The sequence below is a fragment of the Manacus vitellinus genome, unplaced genomic scaffold (genome assembly GCF_001715985.3).
Source record: "Manacus vitellinus isolate BGI_N305 unplaced genomic scaffold, ASM171598v3 scaffold_5_pilon, whole genome shotgun sequence".
In the NCBI taxonomy this organism is placed as follows: Eukaryota; Metazoa; Chordata; class Aves; order Passeriformes; family Pipridae; genus Manacus; species Manacus vitellinus.
This window is the reverse complement of record NW_021940682.1, coordinates 279,814-303,783: the sequence shown is the minus strand read 5'-3', so window position 1 is coordinate 303,783 and position 23,970 is coordinate 279,814. Positions and strand designations below refer to the sequence as shown.

The following is a 23,970-nucleotide window of genomic DNA, read 5'->3' as shown; positions in this document are numbered from 1 at the left end:
CTAAGAAACCATCACATGGTGCTGAAGTGCAGCTTCCCGGGACCTGACCGGCCATCGCTCACTGATGGGATCCAGAGAACAAACCTCGTTATTTTCCTCTTTGCTTTTGCACATGTAATCCTCCACTTTTGCTTTAGTAAACTGCTTTATCTCAACCCACAAGCCATTTTCCATTTCATTTCTCTCTCCCCTGTCCAGCTGGGAAGGGGTATCATAGAGCAGCTTGGTGGGCACCCGGCATCTGGCTAAGGTGAACCCACCACACCTGCCAATTCCTTTTCTTTAATCATTATTGCAGTAAGTGGTCTCTGTGGCCAATAGCCCTTGCCTCCAACACATCAGCATTTCAAACCTGCAGTCTCTGTGTATACATCTACCTACATATTTATGTGGTAAACACAAGTATAATAGTGAAATTAACAGCAACGTGAGCTGCCAAAAACCCAAATATAATTCCCATTAAGGCAAGAGCACCATTTTACAAACAAGGGCAGGTGGGTTACAGGCCACAAATCCTATCTTTATCTAGCATGCCAAGAAAAAGAGGCTTGAAACATCCATCTTCCATCTTCAAAAAAACCCAAAACATCACCTCATATGGCTAAAAGGATGCTCTGGGGCTGCTGGCAGTAGCAGGGAGCTTGGGTCACATCTTCAAGAGCACACAGATTGTCTTCTGCTGAGTCCCATGAGAGATCAGAGACTTCAAAGACAATCTCACAAGGTACTGAAATACATTTTAAAATCTGACTTGCTAGACAGGACGTATTTCGCCTAATTTTAGCTGTCAATCTGCTAAAGCTTCATACAGACAATCTAGGCTTCCCCTATCTAGAAGCTATGTAATTCTCATTAACTGTTAGGTTTTGCACGTGTCAGTCTCTTTTAAGATTAAAAACAATCTTGGAAAATTAAAAAAAAAAAGGCCTGACTAGATTGCACAACTGTTAACAGGTCAACTTCTTTCAAAGGTTGCACTTCAAATTGTGCCAGTTTCTACCTGCTTTTAATCTGACCCGTAGTCTACACAGCACTTTCTCTCAAGTTAACACCCATTTGACAATTTTGTGGATTGCAGTTATTTATTGACTTGTGTGAGAACAGGCTTTGCTGGGAACCATATAGTATAATTCAGCATAATACTTTTTTTTTTTTCAGTCCAGCATTGACTTGAGTATTGGTACAAGTAGCAGCTCTCACAAACTTGCCAAAAAACAGTGGAATACTTTCTGTGGGAGTATAAAGTAGATTGGCCACTGTTATTCTAACAAGCGCATTAGAATAGTTCCACGTGCAAGAGAAATAAAGTGCTCATTCATTACCCAATTTACAGTGACAGTCTAGTGAGATATCTCGTTTACATTCTGATAGCCCCATGAAATGAACTGAATTCCCACAGAGTCACAGAAGGCCAAAGTTAGCATTTTCCTTAAAAAAAAAAAAAGAAATAAACTCAAGTCTGCCTCTGGAGCAGATTGGCTATAACTTTGAACCTTAAAGGAAATGAGAGAGAGAAAGAAAGGGCAAGGCACACATCATAAGAGGGGGTGGGGAAAAGCAAATGGCACTGGGAATGGAAAAAGAGGGCATTAAAAGAATTTCCTACTCTAAACAATGTGCAAAGTTAAAAATACCTTCTCCTGAGACTATCCTCATCATAAATACTCACGACAGCTATTTATAGCTGTCTGGTAGCCTCCAAGAAAGATTTTTATTCCAACAAAGGAGCTATATACTAATGCAGGACCCGTTTAAAGAACTATTAAAATTGAAAATAAACTGCTCTTGCATCAGCTAACCTTATTGGTACCTGTTCCCAACTCAGTCTAAACATGGCTTTCCTGGATACTGATAATGGAGCTTTAAGCACTCAAGGGAGGGAAGAAAAAAATCCTTTCCACATTTATCACAGGTCAAATACCTATGTTCTTAAAGGCCAACACCTAAGCATCAGGAAGGCCAGGTGCTGAGCTGAAATAAAGAGTGTGCAAGTTTCTCAGCCCCTGCTTGGTTGTCCAGGAGCTCTAACAGACCAAGAGCCTGGAGCCAGGCTCCAGGGAGGAATTATGTTAGGACCTCCCCACCATGGATAAAATCCTGCATCACTGGGAAACCACCTGGGGCAGAGTCATGTGCCAGCAACTCAATTCACAGGAGATGCTTTAAAAATTTATTCTTCTTTCAAGTCTGTTCTTCCATTTTTAAATCTTTTCTCTAGATCAGACTAATTGGTCTGATCAATCCGAGTACTTGCCAACATATATTCTTCCTGTTTTGGTTGCCTTCAGCTTTGAGCTAGGCAAAAAAATTAATTGTGAATATACTTTTGAAATCCATGGGAGGCTTCACTGAGATAACTTGTGATACCAGATTGCAGGTACTGCTGGTATGGTTTTTTTTCAGGGCAGGGTAGACCTGTGATGAGTAGGGATAAGGGACCCCACCATCTGTAGCTGATAAAATGCATGTGTCACATTAGATGGGTCTAACAGGGTGACCAATAGTCCACCTTAACTCCCTGCCAGGAACTGAATCTTTCTCTTTATCTCCTGGTCTCAGGTAAGCAGCTGCATCTTGGAGTATAAAGGTAGGTGAGAGGATCCTGCTTTGTCCCTTTTCAGGTCTCTCTATAAAGCTTGTCTTTGGGTGCAATCACTGTGTCTGGGTCACATTTGCTGATGACTCCACCCACATTTCATTGATGAGTTGTGACCACAGTTTGTGTTATCTGTAATTGCCTAACTGCATGTTCTGCCATTTCACTGTCAATCAGCTCTGCACATCCTGTGTTAATTAAGACTGCAAGAATTTCAGAGCAGAGGTCTTTCCCTTGCAATTTGCAACACAGTTCTGATCATAAAGTTCAGCTAATGTATATTTTTCAGCTCAGCTTTGGTTTGGTTTCAGTTTGGCTCCTCCAATTCAAGTTAAGATTTGAATTAAAAAAAGACTTTTAAAAGTAATTATTTGGACTGAGTTGCAGTTCATTAAATGAATAACAGCTTAAACTAGTTTCAAGTTCACATTTGATTTAAATATTTGGTGCTGGTTTCCAATTTGTGGCTCCAAATAGTACTGAAAAAACACTGATCTGAAGTTTAATGCAATGAGCAGCAAAAGTGGAGTTGCTAAGCACGATTTAGTTGATGCAGAGGAGAGGAGCCAAGCAACACAGCAATTCACATTGCAGCAGCACAAGTTTCACATGATAACACCAGTCCCCTATGCCCTCCTCCAGAAACACCATTTTGCCCTGCATCCCAGTACTCTCAGGACACCAGGTTCACAGCTCAGTACTGGGATGCAAGGCCTCTACCCTTATTTCTTAATGGAGCAATCTACCACTTCAGAGAGCGTTCTCCATCTGGAGAAAACCAGAGCCACTCACTGTCACCTTGAAGGAAATGTACAACTTTCCTCCCCTCCCTCTCAGTTTTATTTGTGAGAAAGAGTTTGGGATAAACTTTCTCAGTTTTCAGCACACTTTTTTAGCTCCCCATCACCAAAAGCTTCTACCCATACAGGTTTTCACGAAAAACAAGCATACAAGCATTTCATCCAGTTTTTGTAATGATGAAATCAATAAAAATTTTGCTGACAGAAGGAATAGCAAACAGGCACTTTTGAGTGCCTGAATGATAAGACTTCATTTGCATGGAACCCTCAGTGGAAGCTGAGGAAGGTTTGTGCAGCAAAATAAGCTGGTTTGAGACATGGAATTTTAATGGTAGTCTAATCTACTGCCCTCAGTTTAGTGACATAATGAGGAGCCAATAAATCACACAAGTGCTACAGGCTGACATCCATATTTCAGTCATAGTATATGCTTTTAGACACAGTAACAACCATAGCTGAAAAGTACAGTACATTCTGTTCTACCAATGGCAACTCAACAGCATCATCTACATCTGACTCTCATTCTTTCTGGTATCCAATATCATGGCTTTTGGAACAGGAAAACAACTATTATCTCATCCTCTCCCCAGTTCTGTGGTCAGCAGCCCACTACTACCAACATATTTAATTGATAAATAATGGGGAAGGAGGCTAGAGAGGAGGAAGTCTAGCAAATGGAGTTGAGTTACATAAGCAACTTTTTTTTTTCCCCTAGAAATCTTAATTTATTATCTGTTCCCAACATTCACTAAATGTACAGGCTCAACTGCCACATTCCCCTCTTCTGCCTAAACAAGACTGCAGGCAGTTCTATGTCTTCTGAGACTCATAAGGTGAAGTAGCATTTGCCCTAGTTTATGAAAAGCCCAAAATGCAGCTTGCAAGCAAACTGCAGAGCAGGCTGTTCTGTAAGAAAGCTCACAGCTGGTCTCTGCCTCAGAGAGATGATGTGGTCCTGTGACTGAGACATGGCTTCTATTCCCAGGTCTGCCACTAGGTAATTAAAGATGGAGCTTGAAGTAAAATAAGTTATGACAGCCTAAACCTATGATGATAAAGGCACATTTGTAAGAAACAGGGATGTGGTTCGGGCTTAAGGAAAAAAAAAGACAGCAGAAAACAAAACCAAGGAAAAATTATTAAACTGCTATGGCCATAGTTGCTATCCCAGGTGAGGAATCCAGTGCACAAATGGCAGAAGAGTATGTTCAGTCAAAGGATCTGGTATTGCTCCTGCCCTATCTTTGGATTGCTTTCCCAAAAAATAAGCCTTATGTTTGTTAGTTTTGGCCAGAACAAGTCTCCAGATGTCTTCCATGTCCTTCTCTCACACAGACGCTCCACAACATATTAAAGTACCCTATCCATTGGCCTTTCAGGATGTGACTCTAAAGTTTGCACAAGCATTTGAAAGACTCTTCAGTGTGCTCTTAAACAAAACCTATGCCAGGTGAAATGTCCCAAAATCCAGTAGAAAGGGGCTATGAGGAGGTGCTGTTACTCCTTTCCAACTTCTGAAAGCGTTTATTGAATTAAATACAGAGTTGCTCCATAAAAACCCTGTATCCTGTGCAAATCAGCTCATGACATCTCAGTGTCAGCCACCCAGCAGTCGATAAGTCCAACATTATCAGGCTGTCAACCTAATTATATCCTCCCTTGCCAGGGGAAATCATTAGCACATGCACTGCAGTATCTCCCTATCAACACCCAAGAGTCAACAGTGAGTGGCAAAGGTAAGCAATGGCTCTGTATACAATTTTCCCTGCAATAAAATATACAGAGTTCTTATCAAATGTAAGTGAGGAGGGCAAACCTCCATAGAGCTTAAAACTTATGGAGGAGGACTTCTGAAGTCTATAACTAAAGCTTCTTTTCATGGCTTCTCCTTCTAAAGATGGCCTGCACATTGGGCCTGGGTGATTTCTACATCATTCTCCAAACTCTGCAGCTGCAGTTTGGAGAAGATCTAATAAAAAAACAAGCAAGCACAAAGCATTCATACATAGCCTTTGATAGGTTTTTGGCTGTGCCACTGAGTCCCTCATCACTCCTTATGGGCAAAGCTAAAGCAACAGCACTACCACGTTACAAGGGTGATGGAGGGATTTACATGGAGTAAAATAACTGACAAGTAAATAATTGACAAGATCTCCAGTGCTCCGAGAGGCTCTACAGTGCTAAAGAAAGGAGTAAAAGCAGTAAAAATGACACTACTATTCCCAACACAAGGAATCACCTTCATCTACCCTTCAAGAAATCTACTCTGGACAGATTTCTTTACGTTTATGCTTACATCCTTAGTTCATCTTATTAAGCATTTAAGCTTTAAAGAGTCTAAGTTCTAACTAGTAAAGAGGTTGTTCTATTAAAAAAAAGTGTTAATTTTAAACTCCTTCTGCAACTCTCTTTATCCTGTGCTGCAAAATGACTTGAAGGCACCACAGAAGTAGGCCATGAACAGAGAAATCCGTTTCCTGTAAAAGCTGACAGTTCTCATGATAATAGCTTTTATTTGCAGAAGCATCTTCTGTATCAAAAGTGTTTTACAAACAATAGACACGCATCTCTAGCAAAATGCAGTTACTGCTGGTGTAAAAATCAGCAGCCTACAAAATCATGTACTCCTGTGGCTCAAGGAAATACTTTTGGCTACCAACACCCAATGCTGCCCATTAAAATTCTTTACCTCTGAGTACTGAACAACAGCATTTATGACACGTAATCCAAATAGAGACAACATTCAGAATATTTTTATTAAAAACAATTGTCTTGAATGCAATTTACAGTATACGGGGTAGCTGCCGGATGTCGATAGAAAATGAACACATGTTGTAAATTCAGTGCTTGGTAATAAGGAAAATGCACATGTTCCCCCAAGTCTGCTTCTCTGTAGGTAGGACCAAAGGGCAACATTATGTCATTTCCCTTTGCGCAGGACTCCCTATTGGCTTTTATAAAGAATTTGGCTTAAAAACTGATGACAGGGTACATACAGCCCAAGTTGAGGGAAGAACAACCAATAAATAAATGAAGATGGGCTGGTGACAGAAGAGTAATTTTTAGTCACCAAGACATCTTACCAGTATTTTCTTCCAGCGGTATCATGAGGACAGGACAGATGCTCTCTGCCCTCAGTTATACCAAGCCCTTAAACCCAGAGTAATCACTAAAAGTGCACAACCACTGAAAACAGGGTTCAGTCTGAATAGCTATGAGGGTATGACACAGCCTGTTAAATGGGTCCTCTGAGTTTAACTGGCAACCAACCCCTTCCTCCCAGATCTATCTTGCTTTAAAACATATTCATTAATAATTGCTCGAATTTCAGAGTTCTTCTGTTATCTCCAAGCATTGACAGGAGTTCAAAAGCTTTCATCAGCTAAACTGCCTGTTTTGTGATGTTTACTCTGTGTATTTATGCCTTTATCTCCTCAAAGCAAGATATTATATCCAGCAAAACCCTGCAGCCAACAGACTGAGAAGTCACATTTCCTACAAAATCAGCATAACCACAAGCATGCAAGACCTACAATGATATCAAAGTCAGTACGTCAGGATCTCATTGTAAGTATGATGTGAGCATGATAGGTGAAATCAGGATGGAGCCAGCAAAGCAACAAGGAAACAGATGAAGAAAGTTAGACTTTTAAGATGTGAGTCACCAAAACAACACCTTCAAGCACTTCTCTTTACTCAAAGTGTCAGAGCTGGTGACACAGTTGAAGTCTTTCCTTATCATCATAGTTTAATAGGTACCATATTAGTAATTAGAATTTGGCTTAAAAATCAATGACAGAGTACAGCCTAAGTTGAGGGAAGAACAACCAATAAATAAATGAGGATGGATGTGTGACAGAAAAGTCATTCCTGGTCTCCAAGATGAAAAATTAGATTACAGTACACAAAATATTAGATTACAGGTCCATTATATTTGCCTAAACATTTCTGGTTTACCTTGAAGTTATATTTTCTTCATTCAATTTATGTATATCCTGTACATGTATTCAGGCCTGACAAAACATGATAATATTTTCATTACTCAGTAGGAGGTTTTCTCATATTAATTTAACCACCAATATGTTCTTTCCTGTTAGGATATTGAAATGACTCAACCATCCCATGAAAAATTTTGGTGAGAAATAAGACTGTAGCCCTGAAGAAACTTAAGCAACCCTCCATTCTAAGATAATTACATGCTAATGAGAGAAAAGATTCTCTAGCTTGTACAAGAGAGAAGGGGAAGGCAGGCAGAATTAAACCTTTTCCTTAAACAAGTTCATCTTATGGCATTCCAGCACAGACAAACCCTCCAGCTATCATAACTCACTGGCTTGAAAAGGTCATTAGATCTCTGTCCCGTTTTGTTGGGGGAATGAAAAGCCAAATTCGTAGCCATGACATGAAAATTTGCCCTTGGTATTGCTGTGGGATGATTTGAACCCTGAAACCCTACAGAGGCATTTCTTGTGGGCATTGTTCATGAAATATCAGCCCAGCACATGCACACACATTCTCTGTGTGACAGTCACAAACACTCCCTGCAGCCCCAGTGAGCACAGCAGTAGCATCGATACAAAATACACAGCAATCCAGGCTATGCTTTTCTCCCTCTTTCTAGACTTCCCTACCCAAATATTTCTTTCTCTTTTTCAGACCAGCCTGAACATGTGGCACCAGACACATGATGCCTGCACTCAAAAAGTTAGCCGCAGTGGAAGTATTTTGTTATCCATGTCGCTGACCTTCAGAGGAATACCCCACTGTGCAAGCTGGACCATAAAAGGAATCCATGTGCTGCCAGTGTTTAGAAAAGCCATCTCCTTGTCTTTCCCAGCTATGGTGCTGCCTTATTAAGACACTGAAGTAGTAGCCGCTGGAGAATCTCGGGAATGATCTGAGCAACACTGCCTAAAAAAAGCTTGTCATTTTGTATGTGCTGAATATGAACTTGAAAAAGCTGTGAGGACTGTTCAGCTTGGTGATTACAGGCTAGTAAGAGAAACCTATTCTAAAGAAACTACAGTCGTGCTATTCCTATGGAAATACACGATTTTTTTTTCCTTTCCAACCAGTCATAAACATTTTCTCCGTGGGAAAAAGGGAGAAAACAGATTGAACATTGAGGACTTCATCTCGAGGGATGGCATGATGTGACATACTAATGCAATGGTATAATCATCTCACGAGAGTGCACTTGGACAAAAAAACATCTGTACATGGATCATGAAAAGGGCTTTCCTCTCCAGTCTCTACTGTGCCCTGGTCCTCTGACAAGATGATAAGCACTAAGTGCGAGGAGTGAAGGCAGCCTTTCATGGTGGTTGACTTTTCAACTGTAAGCATTTCTGTGAAAATCTGATTGCTAGGTTTTGATTAAAAGTTTTTGAATTCACATGGAGGTTAAAAATAAATTTATGAGGTTTGTTGGCTGGTTTTTTCTTCCCCCTCCCAAAAGATCCATTTCACTAAAAGCCATTTATGCCATTTATCTTATTTTCTCTGCTAAAAAACACAGAAGGAAAAGGTTTTATTCTTTATATTAAGTAAGCATTCTGCTCTGGGGTCAACTTCAGCCCTATTTATTTCTCAATACTGTATTATAACACTGACTTTCAGAAATTCCCAGGATTGATACACAGAGTACCTGATTTTCTGCCTATCACTTTGAAACAAGCTTGCTCCTGTTAGCACTGTCTGCTTGTTGGAATTTTGCTCAAGAAAAACATCCTACCCACCCCCAAGCCCAAAAGAGGTATTTCTGAGAGTTAAGCTGTCTTGTGGTAAGAAGCTGCATGTCTTATGAACAAGTAACTGTATATGTTTCCAATAATTTCTGCAGTGCTATTCTCATTTTAAAAGTGATGTTGCTTAGATTTTTCTTTCTAGTCTCTCCCTATTCACCTTTGAAATGTAATAGTCCAAGGAATTCAGCTGCTGGGAGCAGGAATAACTGTAGTCATAGGCTGACTCTGCCAGCCTTCCCCTGATCTGTACCTGACCCCATACAACATGTAACATTAAGGCACTGGAGGTAGATCAATGTCTGGGCTTCCCTATCTATTATCATCTATGCCTCCCATCCCTCCACAGAGCCAAGTTAACAGCAGAAACAAAAGCAGCTATAGGAAGCAGCAGGATTTGCATGGAAAGTGAGGATCAACAGAGATTACTCATCAGGGAGTCCAGCACCAAAGCACCTCATCACAGTTACAGAGTCCTTGTCTCTGCACAGAAGTAGCAAAAGTTCACCTCAAACCTGGTTCGAAACCAAGTGAAGTAAATCAGTGTAAACCTCCCAGCCCAAATTACAGAACAGTTGGGGCTGAACGGGACCCCTGGAGATCATCTCGTCCAACCTCCAGCATGACTGGCCTTACCCTCCTGTGTTGTTTCACAATAAGACCAATTTTGCAAGAGGCTTGGCTGACAAGCAGTAAATTGAGTCACGGTAATTTGGTTACTTTCCCCTGTGTGCATTTAATTGACTTGAAAATTTACCACTATATACATCAGGTTTAAATAATACAAAGAGGGCTCACAAAGAACGAAGCTCTTGCTCAAATCAATCACTTTATATACCAAGATGTTGTCTCAAGCTGGCAGAAGAGGTAAGTAATAGTATGGAGAAATAACTTTACCAAACTTTTGAAGAAGCCCTGCTTTTGAGCACTAATTTTCAGCACTTCTCTTACGGTCTCAGCACAAGAACACAGCCTGCCTAGAAGGTAACCTTTACCAGAGCAGTCCCTGTTGCTGGCTTAAAAAATGTCGGCATCAAAAACGGGTCACAAACTGCCTTAAAGGAAACTGAGGTGTGTTTTCAGCAAATGACAGGGAAAAAAAACAACTCAAACAAAAAGAGAGCCACAATTTGTTGTTGAGTTGCAGTCTTCTCTTGATTTTCTGTCAGCATGGCAAACTTGCTGTCCTTGTATTCAACAGACTATCCAGTAAAGACTACTAATAAGCAAGTTTATTTGGACCAATAAACAGATTTTCAAGTAAAGAGGAGAAAAAGATGTATTTATATTTCCTTAATGTAACCAAGATGAAGCTAACCTTTAGCTGTCACACACACTACCCACCAGTCTATACTTTCCAATAAGTGAAAAGAAAAGCATGCTGCTCTACTTTTCCACTTCCCATCACCCTTGCTGCTCCCCAGGAAGAGAAGGGCTCAGCTGCAGCACTGGCACAAATGCTGCTCCTTCTAATCTGTAGCTGTGTCACTTCTGTTAACCTGACCCCTCTGGTCAGGCTGCAGGCCAGCATTCCCAGGGGCTGCGCTGTCATTACACTTCTTTTCTAAGGAGTAGTTTCCCACTGACCTTATTTCTGGCCAGGAATATTTCTAGAGCTGCATGCTGATGAATTAAGTCGACCAAGAAGCACAGTCACCTAATGACTTTATTCTATGAAAGACCTTGATCACACAAGAACAATCTGCTGGTGAGAGGGATTTTCCTTGTTTAGCATGAGCTAATAAGTAGGTTATGATGAGAGAAATAAAGCTGCTGATAAACATTTATCTTCAGTAATTAAAAACTAATTTAAGGGCTCAAAACCAAAAATGCAGAAGCTAATCCACCAAAGAGATGCTTCTGCAAGTTGAAATCAGTTTGGAGTTCCATTTGCAAATCACATTTTCCCACCATAGTTCTTTCAACTGAGCTGTAAAAGGATGACTTTGCCCAGGCTGCCAGCAATTTGATAGTGTTTTCATACTTTGTTTATTTGTGTGTAAAACTTGTTAGTGTTTGATTTTATTTAACCTATTATCCCTGCAAACCAATGGACCTAATCTTTTTTAAAGGGAAATCTAATATTCTGATTATCTGGTTTAATTTAAGATATTAGATCATAAAGACGTTAATAAGATGCAAACTCACACTGAGAAGCAGATGTTCCTAGGAGCACACTGGCTAAATTTATTTTCATGTCACTCCTTAGAGAGTCTTACAGCTGGGCAATAACTTCAGTCTCTATCATGCCTAATAGCTTCTACCATTCTGAGCCCAGAATGCCCTGAAGAATTAAACAACAAGTTCAACAATATTTTTGTTCCCTAAGAAAAAGGCATTGCAATCTAACAACTAAGGGATCATATCCACCCAAGTCTGGAAAGCTGTGGGTTTAGAGGCTGTTTCTAGTTACTCTCTTCTGTTCAGAGCAAAAGAGCAAATCAAACACTGACAATGTTCTCCTTCGGAGCAGCCTCCCCCAGACACCTTAATACCCACCCCAGACACAGAGTTGTGTCACCACATATGCAGAGCAGCTCTCTGGGCTCAGGACCACCAGCCCAAGTCTGCCCCCAGATGCTCTACTCATAAGTAGTTGCTCAGCCCCTGGGGCCAGGGTGTGGGTGCTGTGGCAGGAGGGCAGTGCAGGGCAGCCCTGCTCACTTTGCTCCCACCTTCCCTCTTAGGCAACAGCAAGGAGGGCTGTACTAACAATCAACCTGCATGTCAGGGGCTGTGAGAAGTAAGGAGCTGTCTGAGCAGCACTTTATGGCCTTCTGTCCAAAAAAAGCATCAAGACCCTGTGTGACCTACCTCAGTGGGCAGGCTGAACAATCAGGATATATGTCATCAGCCACCTGCAACATGCATATGGAGCCAACAGAATATATTATGACAGATAAATGTATCAAATGTATTCACCTGAAAAATAGTTTTAAAACTTTTTTTAAGACGGGGTATTCAACCATCAAATTCTTTCATATGGGAACAACACGGTATTCCTTTTACTTTTTTTAGACTAAATTAAATTTGTTGCAGAGCATCACTATTAAAAATAAGGTCTTATTTAATCAAAAGAAGGGTTAATGTAGAATTGTCAGCAAACTCATTTGTAAGTATATGGATTTGTGTGATGCAGTACACACAATCTTATGGCCTGAGAATGCTTCTTTATACAATGAATTAAATCAACCCTGCCTCTTTTGCTAGCTGGATATCAGGCATGTGGGAAATGACTAAGCAGATGAGAGCTCGATTATATACTTTCTGTCTAGGGAGAAATACAGATCAACTGGGTTTATTTAAGAAGAGAGACTGGGTTAGGCATCTAATAAGACTTAGAAATAGCTCTGGGGCATTTTCCTGACAACTGAATACTGGTTGTCCAGATTACTGAAGATGAGGGACTGTTCTGCTTAGGAGAGACTGACAAAAATAGACCAGGGATGAAGAACTGAACCTCTTTTATTCTGAGTCAGTTTAGAACAGTGTCTTTGGTCTCTGTTTTATGGAGTTAACTGAAGGCAACCTACATGAAGGGCTGAAGTACTCCTTACCAGGGAACAGAAAATGCTGCTGAGGAATCTGAGGTTCTGTTTCTGCCTGCAAGGGGCATACATAGCTACAGTCACAGACATCACACTGCTTCACTGGGGCTGGTACAGGAAGTTTGAAGGCTCTCTGCCTTCACAACCTTAGGTCAATATTCAGTTAATGCAGCTTTTTTGCGTTTCAAGTATCCGAAGCCTTTTGTGTGAGCAAATTCAGAGTGCAGATATGATTTACACTGTTTGAAGGTGCAATGAGAGAGGGACAGTGCTGCAAGAGCACTGCAGGCTACTCTGGCTTAATAGACTGCATACTGCCAGTTTGCATATAACATACTAAAGAGATTTTATTTTTCAACAAAACATTGACACTTATTTGTACTGAATCAGCTACATTCCTTCAGCCTCATGATTTTCGTTGTGCAATGGCTGTGTTTTGGTCTAATTCTGAAAATTATGGTAAAATATCGTGTTGTGTTACTCCTCACATGGTGCTCTTTTAAACAGGCATACTAAAATCGTCAATAATGAGCACCAAAAGCTGTGTCTCCATGCCCATATTTATTAGGTATTTAAGTAAGACCCAGTTCATTAAGGACTTCAATCTAGTTAAAGCTCATAAATATACAGTAGGAAAAAAAGGGCAGACTTCCCTTTGGTGGTAGGTGGGTTACCTGGTTATAGGATTGGATTTCTCTTTTCACCCGGGAATTTCCAAAATTCCTTGGTGTTTCCAAAGCCCATGTGCCACTCTGCTGAATGGGATTAAAGGTGGAGCATTTTGTTAGCTGTCTGGGTGCTAGATTTGGGCTGTCCTCCCAAAGGCTTGGCTGGTACAGTACATGTAGTACACAGATTACAGAATGATCTTGACATATATGTGGATTACTATATGAAATACTAAGGACCTGATTTTGTTGTATGCTTATGAATTGCAGTTGGTTTAGCTCAGTAAAGTTCATACTCTACATGTCTTATTTGAAAGAACAAAGCCTCTTTTATAAAACATTTCTTCACAACGATGTTAAAGAAAATATAATCTGAAAAAAACACACAATAGCCGTAAAATTATGCCGTAAATTCTACTGAGCTTTGCATAAGTTTGGTTATTTCCTCCAGGGCATTTGAAAAGCTACAATAGCAAAGACTTGTGTAGTGTCCACTCTCACTTGAGAATGACTGAAGTAGAGCATGCTTTAATGAGCCACTGGGTCATGCTTTTCTCTCTGGGTTTAAGAATGAGCTCCAAGAACTGCACAACAGCAATGCAGTGTGAAGGGCCAAACCCACCTCAACAATCCAAATATGTCCTGTCACTCCTGGAGTTCAAGGCAGCTGTGGAGACAGGTTAACAACTGGAGCACTGTGCTTCAATATTTTCTCAACTCTCACGCATTTCTGATCCTATTTATTCATTGTCTTAATATTTAAGTCTTGGGCAGACGATGTCATGTCTCAGCTCTGCCAGAAGGTGAGTATTTTACAGAAAGACAAACAGAAACCCTCAAAGTATTTGCAGCTTCAGGATATATGAAGCTCGTGGAGACATAAAGCCACTGTAGTTTCTGTTCTAGTAGCAAATAAAGCTTGGAATAGACAAGGGCACAGCCCTCAAGAGGACAGAGGCTGAACTTTTGGGTAAGCACGATTGTGAAATAAAACATGAACATTGGGAAACGACATGGTACACGTATGCAGCCAGCTCCTCTTATGTTTATATATGTACTCATTGAAAACTTGTATTAAGATCATATTCTCCTTTCCCTGTACACAAGCCTGAATTGAAGCACAGTTGAAGCACTCTGGGAACAAGAAATGGGCAAGTCCTAATCTTTCAAGAAAAAAAAATAAAAAATGGAAAGGAACCATTTATGTTCATTCCTAAACTCTCAACAGTGTTTCACATTTGTTACTAATGTACACCCTATACTAGGGATGATGCCAATGCAGGAATGAGAAGCAGTTTCAAAAGCTATTTGTGGTCATTCAATGTTGATCTAACATGGACACACACTTACCCTCACCATCCTGGACAGGAAAAGGAAATTGTTTACTTTCTGTGGGTGACAAGGATGACACTTCCTGGCTCTACAGAATCATTTAGATGCTATGGAAACAAATATGTTCTATCTTACCTCTCCAGAAGACAAGAAACAAGAAACATGCTTCTCATTGTCCTGCAAAGATGCACCCTGCTGGATTTACCTTCTTAACTTGGTGAATCAGTCCTTTGTATGTTTACCTGAGCTACACCAGACTCAACAGGAACAGTAAAATGTTAAATGCCTTTCTGGTTCTGTACATGCCTCCATGGACCTGGACTGAAATTCACTTGACTCCTTTTTCAATTATACCAAGATAAGTTTTGGAAGTAACCACCTGTCCTCTTTTTACCTGAAGTTGCACTAAGTAAGTTACCACTCCAGGAGACTTTAAGCCTGCTGCAGGGTGCTGCCATCCCCAGCCTGCAAGCTGGGTTATTTCCATGAGCATTCCCCAACCCACATCCAAGAATATGAACCACACTGCCTTATAAAACTGTTTAAGTGAGAGACTGGAAGGAGTTTGCGATTGAGCCGTTGGATCCTTTTTCTTTTTGTTTGTTTTTTTTTTTTTAAAGAATTTTTAACTACTGCCCTTAATAATCTATGAGGAACTATACAGTTTTAATGGCAGTGTTTTTCTGTATGTCCTATTCACATGCCCTTTTTTGGGGTATATTTAGTAACATCTGATTGGTCTGCAAAAAGATGAGCCCTTTAGTCAGGACAACTGTGACCCCTCTCAAGACATTTTACAGGATGGATTTAGAGAGTCTTTTCAGTGATTTGTGATTTGATGCTCTATAGCCACTTCTCTTTACTCTATTTTTACAACAGGATGACCTACACCTCTCCTTCCCCATGAAATGACCTGCAGGCCCTTAGGGAAGAACATTACACAGGGCAAAGCTGTGGTTCAGATTCAAAGTTAAGCTTCAACTTAATGGAGACCAATCTGACAATGACCTTCCTGAAGTTTTCAGTCATGATGGTATGACAATGAAGTAAATTGGATCAGCTTCCTAGTACAATTAAAAAAAAAAAAACAAACCAAAACAATGCGAACACCAAGTAGAGGTGAAAATACATTGCTGGTACAATGGCAAGTCCTCCAGTCATAAAACTGAGGCTTAAGTGCTACATAGATTGACCTGAGAACTATTCTTTAGAGAGTTTAAGGGGCCAATTTTTTCTCTCAATTATGCTGAAGTCAAGGAAGTAGGTCTATTGTCACTTCAAGAAGTATTTCACCTCAGTTTTTCACTGCAGCTGCATGCAACTGTGGCAGACCAAAGTGCATCAGCAAGATAGAAAGCACCACTCCTCTAGACACACACACACTCTACTCAGCCCCAGGCTAAATTCTTCCAGTGTTGATTACAACATCAAAATGACAAAACCCAATGGTTTTGTTCAAGAGAACATATTTTACTGTCTAGGAAGAGGTACGAAGCAGCAGGTGGTATTTGTTTTTTCCCTTGTTGAAAGTCAATCCCCTGTGCTTCAATTACATATGAGATTTTTCCTGTCACTTAAGTGCAACCCATTTCTGTAACAGCCCTGACACTCCAGCACAGTATGTACCCTGTGGCTGGGAAGGCAAAGCATTCATCCAGCTCCTTCAAGGCTGCCACTGAGACTGCCTCATAAATCAGCTGGCTGGAATAACTCAGGTAGGGCTTAATCCAAAACCCACTGAAGTTGGTGGAAAGCTTCACACTGATTTCAGCCAGCTCTGGACTGATACCTCAGAGCCTTATACAACCATTGTCCCAGGCAAAGGACTCCCTCTGTCTCTGGGGAGCAGGACAAAGCCTTGGCTTTGCCACAGAGCAGTTAAAGATGTAGCACATCCCATCACCCAAAATCCCTATCCCCAGGTAGGGTCATTTTTTCCCTGACCTCACGCCTGACCAATACAGACCAGATGAAAAATTCCAGGAGACTGGCACAGCCAACACTGCCATACTTTGTCCTGGGTTTCCCAGTCTATGCCTGAAAAGCCTTGCTCTCCCATGAGGTACAAGGGCTGCTGGGTCTCCGCCAGCCTCAGCACGTGCAATAAATCTGACAGCCTGGGAGAAAGCTGGACAAAGTCCCATATGTCTGCTGTTGGACACATGCCCCCTAGACAGGTCTGCAGTGCTGCTACAAATATGTTGATAGGCCTCCAGAGATCCAGACAAATATAAATAGTAAAAAAAATTCCGGCTGGACAAAATTTCTGGGTGGGCGCAGTGAGCCTTTGTGGGGAATCCAGAATGTGTGGGACATCTAGAAAAGGTAAGAGACTAAAATGTCAAAAAACACACTTGCTTTCTGAGCTGGTGTCAATTTGTATCTGAGTTGCCACAGTATGAACTACTAGCCAGAGCACATACCAAGGGTGAAACGCAATGCTGGTCTTCAAAAGACAAAACTGGCCTCTTCACAGGCTCAATCCTAAGCATAAGAACCCACAGTGCCAGGGCTACACAGCACAACAAAGCATCATTTCCAAATGATTTCTAATGGAAAAAAAACCCTAAAACACAAAGCCTAACACCAGACTTCCAGGACTGAACTTAGACTAAGTTTCTCCAAAAATTAGACTTAAATAGCTGGGCACCAGTGGCTCCAGCATCACAGGCACTTGGGAATCTGGTGGCACATGTATCCTGACCAGTCCCAACACAGCCTCTGGCCCCTGGTAAAGACACAGTAACATCAAGTCACTTCCTCTTGGGCATGAGGTGCGTGAGTCCATGCTGCTACAACACATTTTCACCCCTCAGACTTTCTTGGGCACAGGCATCAGGCTGGAAAGACATGCATTCCATGTACCTTCATTCCAGGAAATGGCAAAATGTGTCACTTCAACTGGCTGAGCTACAAATACTGTTTGATGTGGTATGCTTGAATCTGGGGGTTTACTGTTCTGTTCAAAGGAGTCTAAGCAGTGTCTGGGAGACCTAGCAAACATGTTACAGTCTGCACAATCATCCATCTGTCCATTTTCCAATAGAAGTGCTTACAACCAGTGGTGGTTTCCCCACAGTCAGGCTACAGCCCACAGTTGGAGAGCTGACAGAACATTTTTAACCTCCACTCTGCACCTTAGGGCTCCACAATTCACTTCATAAAATGCTTGAAAGCATTCAGAGGAAAGCCTGCTGTAGCTCATGACACATATGTGAACGTGTTTTGGTCGTATTTTAAAGGTAAATATGATCCCCAAATCCCTAAAAATCTGAATTCACCAAAACCAATCCAGCATCACATATTTATTTGTTAATGACTGCCCCAGTGCTGCTGCCTTTCACTAGACATGAGCAGTGCAGTGCAACGGGGACCAACACTGAGCTCAGCTCCTCCTCCACGTTACCTACCCCTGCTGGAGCAGATTTTGGGATTCCCTGGCTCCCAGGGTCACGCCTGAATTTGAGAGTCAGGTTCTGTTATTGTTAAGGCACACCAAAAATGAAAAAGCCAGACTAAATTATTTTTAAGATCTCGAGATTTTTAAAGCGGTCTGATGACTTTAAAGGAGTCAGACTCGTGGTACATGAATGCTTGGAGTTGGCAGCAGTGGAGGGAGTACAGCAAGAGTTAGTGTAGAGCAATTTATTGTTAAAAGGTTTCAAATGTGTGGGAAAGGCCATGGAGTGCATCTGCAGCAATTTGGGAGAAAATAGAGACACAGGCCTAAGCCCTTTTCTTCTGGCCAGGCTGCCATAGAGCAGCTCCTCCATGAAGACTACCACACTAAATCTCAACAAAGCCACCCTAGACATGGCTAAAACACTTTCCAAAAGCAGGGGTGGGGTATATACCCGAAGCCCTGGATTTAAGCTTCAATAGTGGCAAAAGGCAGAATCCTTACCCCCAATTCCCTGCTGCCTTCACAATCCAGCCATGGCTGACACCCAGGCCACCCCACAGCCTCTGCACACTCACATAAGAGCTTGGAGGTCTTCAAAGGGAGGTCAAGTAACACTTTTCTGTAGTAGAAAACACCCTCCAAACTACAGCCCCCAGCATCCTCCACAAGCCACCCAGAGTCCCTATTCACAAAAAAAAAAAAAAAAAAAAAAACCACCTAAAATTTGAGCCTTTCCTTAAACAAATTTTCTTAAAGCAGAAGTGCACTGCAAGTATATAAACATCATGTGCTATACCATACACTAGCATGGGCTCTGCAGTCCCTCCCATGCTGTCCAACACACACACACAGCCCCAGGCCTGGGGGAGACTTTCTGGCAGTTTAGTGCATAGCACATTTGCTGCTCTGCCTTTCAGGGATGGCAATGGCTGCACTGTGCAAAGGGAGGCTGCTGCCTCATTTCCCTTTGGCCACCACACTTCACAGGAGTTTATTTATCTGCCAGCAATGCTGCTGCTTTCCAGAGCTCATGGGTTCAGCTCATAGCCTGACAAGAGCTCACACACCCAGTTTTGCATGGCAGCACTCCCTTTGTGAAGAAAGTTAGCTATTGCATCTCATCTACCTGGGATTCCCTCCTGCTCCCCAAGTATCATCAATTTTCATTAGACAGTTGCTGATGTAGCAGGACCTTATTAAAAAGTTCAAAGCAGGCATACAAAGTGTACTGCATTCTGCTGGCTTTCATTTAAAACTGCTCTGAAAAATCACTTTTCTTCTGTAGCATTCAGAATCCAAAACACCAGGGTTTTTTCAGATCATGGGAAAGGACAGAAATGAAAATGAAGTCCATATTCAGAATGAAGTACAAAAATGGGAACAAAATGTGCTTAAACCTAGCTTTTATTTCTTTAAATCAGCACAGCATTAATAAACTAAATCAAATCTTTATATCACTAAAGACATTACAAAAATAAGTGGAGCCTGACTTTCTCTCTGCATATTCCAGAGCAAATCATTGGAAATCCCACAAAAGCAAAGAGAACTATACAAGTGTAAAACAGGTTAGCTAATGAAATGTCGTTCCCAGTATTTTCATGGTGTTTCTTTCATAAATTGACAACATCATACCCACATCAAGTTCTGCTTTCATTTTCACCAAAATAAATCTGTAATAACTGGTAGCAAATGCTGCCCTTGTTGCCCCCATAAAGTGACTATAAATGAATAAAAAGCAACAGGCAGTACAAGCACAGCAGCAATTGCATAGTAATGGCAGACAATTCACAAATATGCTATACTGCACATACCAAATCTATCTCAGCTTTCAATTGTATCTTACAACTTTAGCTCTAGCATACATATTATCGAACATATATAAATATCTGACAAACACAATCCCTTCTGCACAACACCCACGTAGCATCTGAGCATGAGCTTTCCTATCAGTGATTTCACACACCCATATTCCACCTTTGATGTTCACATAACAAAATAACTGGAAGCCAGGACATTTACAACAGCCTAAGCGAATTAGACACTGGACACCCCTCATCTCTCCCACGATATTAACTAAAGCTATTTTCTGGCACATAGACATTAACACAAGGACTCTTTGGTTAGCTGTAGCACCCTTTGGAATTTGAGACAGAGATTCTCAAAGCCACTGCTAGTCAAAGGCGACCCACCAGCACCATTTTCCGTATGCAGTACCTCACCTCTCTGCTTCAAGGCGCATTTCCTCACGCTTTTGCCTCCTGAGTTCTCTGCGGCGTTCAAAGTCATCCATGGTGGGTGTTTAAGCGTTTCAAGCTCTGGAAAGATCCAAATCTGAAAGGGAGAGGATCACTTAGACGAGAGCGAAAACACAATGGATGTGTTCAAACGACCGAGTCCGTTTAGTTTTCCTTTGCTGCCTTAACTTCGCTGTAACTATTTTCTTTTTCCATCAAAAAATTTAACTTCCTCAGCATTGTTGAGATAAACAAGATTAATGAAACGTCTCGTAGGATAAACATAGCCCGTGCCTGCGTTTAGTTTCCTAGTTAAAATTAAATCAACATGCTTTAAGCAAGGGCTGTATACATCTGCTAGCCGCAGACTAGCTATTTGTAACGTCACAGGTCTTTTCCACAAACAAAAGCAGCAATTCAGCGGGATTTTAACTTTAAGCTTCAAATTTTTCGTCAGAGCAGTAAAAACACTGCACGAGAGAGTTCTTATTTTCTTTAGTTTCACAGACAGTTAACAGTTTTGCAAAAGCGAGCCCTCGTCTGCCCGTTCCCACCCCCCCCCTTCATAAAAGAGGAAAAAGAAAAAAAAGTGAAAAGAGGAGAAAATGAGACGAGAGGGGAAAAAAAAGGAAAAGAGAAAAAAGTAGGTGGAAAAACGAGAGTGAAAACAGAAAAGAAGAAAAATAACCCACCACTTTTAAATATCACCCAACAGAAGCCAAACGATATACAGAGCCTGCTCAAAGAACAAAAAGAAACAATATTTTTTTTTGTAGTTTAATTCACGAATTTTCCTCATGCCCTACCTTCTTCTTTAAGTTTTAATCCATGAAGTATTTTCCCCTTTACAGTTCTTCATATACAAAGCCTTTCCAGCCTTGGTTTATATCCCATCAAGCCGAGTATTACAGAATTCCCCTGCAGCCCCCAAACCAAAAATGACTACCAGAAAAGGGAAAGCTGTTCTCTTTTTGTCCCTGCTTTGTTTACAGAGCTGTCAGTGGTTAGTTAAACTCTGCCTGGAATCTGGCATTTAAGGCCTGCTCTAAGATTGCTTCCTGTGCAGGGCTGGAGGCCTCAGCTTCCTCTGCAATCCTAAACTCTGTGCTGCACTCCGAGGATTTCCACCCCCCATGGCTCCCCCCCCAAACCACGTTTCCCAGCCCATTAGTCCATTTATGCTGCAGAGAAAGCCACCGTGCAGATGCTGACTAAAACTTTCAAAAGTGGCTTATGAGATGCTTGCAGTTTAAAGGAAACAAAGCCAAGGTGCATTTGTAAGTTATTTGAAGCACTCTGTTTGCAGATGTTATGTTCCTTCCCGCCAGTGCAGCTTCCAAGTGTCCTCCACATAAAACCAGTGGCACTAGCAAAGCCTTGCATGGCTTAAGGGAATTCATGGCTTTTTTTTGACCCATTTTTTGGATTAGAACGCTGCTGAGGGCAAGGGTTTTGGGAAGGTTATCTTATTAGTTTACTTTTCCTAGGGGTGTTTTTCTTTCTGATTTGTTCCTGGATTGGGGGGGATTTAAAATTTTGTTGTTGTTGATGTGATTTTCATTGCATTTGTCTGGCTAGGGTTGCTTTGTGGAGGTTCAAAGGGAAAGTTAATTTTGCAAATCTGACAGAGACACTGCAATTGCTGCTGCTTGCTGGTTTGTTGTTTGTTTTTTGTTTTTTGTTTTTTTTTTTTTTTAACTCACAGTTAGACCATATATCTAAAAAGCAAGTTGTAATAAGACTTCTTTCCAATCTTATGTTCGCTTACTCTTACTACCACGTACCCCTTGAAAAACACTGAACAGCTTATCTGCTGCCTTCTCCCAAGAAGTGTTTCCACCCCTGCCTACATGTGCCACTAAATCCAGCCTCAGTTCCTCTGCTAGAGGGCCTGTGAGTTGCAGAACTGATGTGGTTGCCCCTGGCTGAGGCAAGGATCAAAGGAGGAATGGTACACTACAGAGCAAGTTCAAAGCAACACGCTGGGTTTCTGTGCACAGAAGGCAGATGATGGTGTCTGGAGAAACTAAGACTGTACCAGGCAGCAGCATTTATTCTGTGGAGTATAGTCACCATCAGAGATTTAAAATGTAAAGAGTTGACTGTTAGGATGACAACTTGAGTGCCAGAATTGAAAATCCCAAAGTTTTTTTTCCTGCTCTACCTTCCCAAAGCAGACACGCTTTGACATCTGATTTATTTGCAGCTTTACCACCTCTCTCCACCTCTGTTAAGGTACATTCTTCTTCTGCACAGCACCTGACTCTGTGCACCCACATTATACCCATCCACCCCTTCCCTTTCTACATGGTCCTCAGCACCATCTCTCATCTCCAAAAGCTCAAGCTCTCTTCTTCATGAGGAAGTATGAGGAGGATAATAGCAACAATCCAGAACTATTTCTGTTCCTCCTCCACTCTGGGAGATTGCACAGCAGCGATAAGAAGTTCCCAGGTGCAGCAACCTTGCTCCATCCTCAGGATGTTTTACTGCTGTGCAGTGGAGATCAGATGGATGGTTGGCTTGGGAGGACACCTAGGGTTTGTTAAAGTGCCTCCTCTCAAAGGACTGAGGTCCAGCCACTGGATGATATTCAGAAGACTTGCAATCCAAATATCTTCTTTTTTCAAAAATTAGGCACCCATTGGGAAATAGAGATCAAGTCAACAGTACAACATTTAGTTAGCAAAGCTGTGTCAGTGCAAGAAAAGGAGTCATCAGTTCACTTGAAGAAGTCTTTTGTTCAGTGCTGTTCACTGTCTTCCCAAAAATGATAGTCTTTCAGCCTTTGAGAACCACTGGACAATGACATCAATTGGTCTTAAAATGTTTCCTATGTCCATAAAAATATATAATATACACTATATATTTTTTATATAGCGTATAAACTGTCTAAGATTCTCAGACAGTTCTTGCCTCTCAAAAATTGCTTTAGTTATAGATTAAGGTACCAATTATTTGAAACATTTTCTACAAACCATTTTGGGGAGCATGCACATTTTAATGCTCCTTTTTTTAAAATGGGAATTGTTCATGAGTGAAAGCATCCTGGGACAAAATGTAACACATCATCCAGTTCCACTCCAGAACCTGCCTTCAGAACCACATGTGAAAATATCTCTCTCTGTGATCATCTCATGTGTGCAAAGAAATTTTATTTTTTTTATTCTTTGATTGCATTTTTTTTCCTGTTACACAGTTCAATAATTTGGTGGCAGACCAAAAAAAGTTTCATTTTTCTGAAAAGAGGAAAACTGTCCCTAAGAAAACCATTTCAAATCAAAAGCAATGTTTCATTCAACCTCCAAACCCCCAAAAGTTCTCTAGTTTTATTTTAAATGTAAAAATTTTGGTTTTAAAAAGTATGATGGAAAATATTTTGATATCTTTTTTCTCCAAATTATTTCCAGGTATGTTTTTCACCTAATTCAAGCAGAAGTCATCAATAATTTTAAAGAAGCAGAAACATATATATTTAGCAAATAGATGTAGATGTCTGAAACAGTTTGACCAGTGCTATTCCCCTGACATCCACACATATATGCAAATTACTGGAATATGGGCTACTCTTACACTGTGAAAAGGTTCACCACAAAACTTATCAGTTTGTTGCTTCTACCTGAAAACAAGACCCTAGCATCTTTT

At 41.1% G+C, this 23,970-nt stretch overlaps 1 protein-coding gene across 8 annotated transcripts in view; it reads right to left on the bottom strand.

Moving 5' to 3' along the window:
- Positions 1–23,970, bottom strand: part of CALD1 (caldesmon 1) — a 196,852-nt gene that overhangs the window by 76,391 nt on the left and 96,491 nt on the right. For 4 of the 8 annotated variants that reach the window (XM_018080460.3, XM_018080463.3, XM_018080462.3 and 1 more), the window contains one exon: positions 20,311–20,422. In XM_018080460.3, the coding sequence (XP_017935949.1) occupies positions 20,311–20,381 (71 nt within the window). In that variant the 5' untranslated portion in view covers positions 20,382–20,422. Of the gene's footprint in view, positions 1–20,310; positions 20,423–21,131; positions 21,330–23,970 lie in introns of those variants that run through there. The other 4 variants (XM_018080458.2, XM_018080464.2, XM_018080466.2 and 1 more) reach the window with 2 other exon arrangements.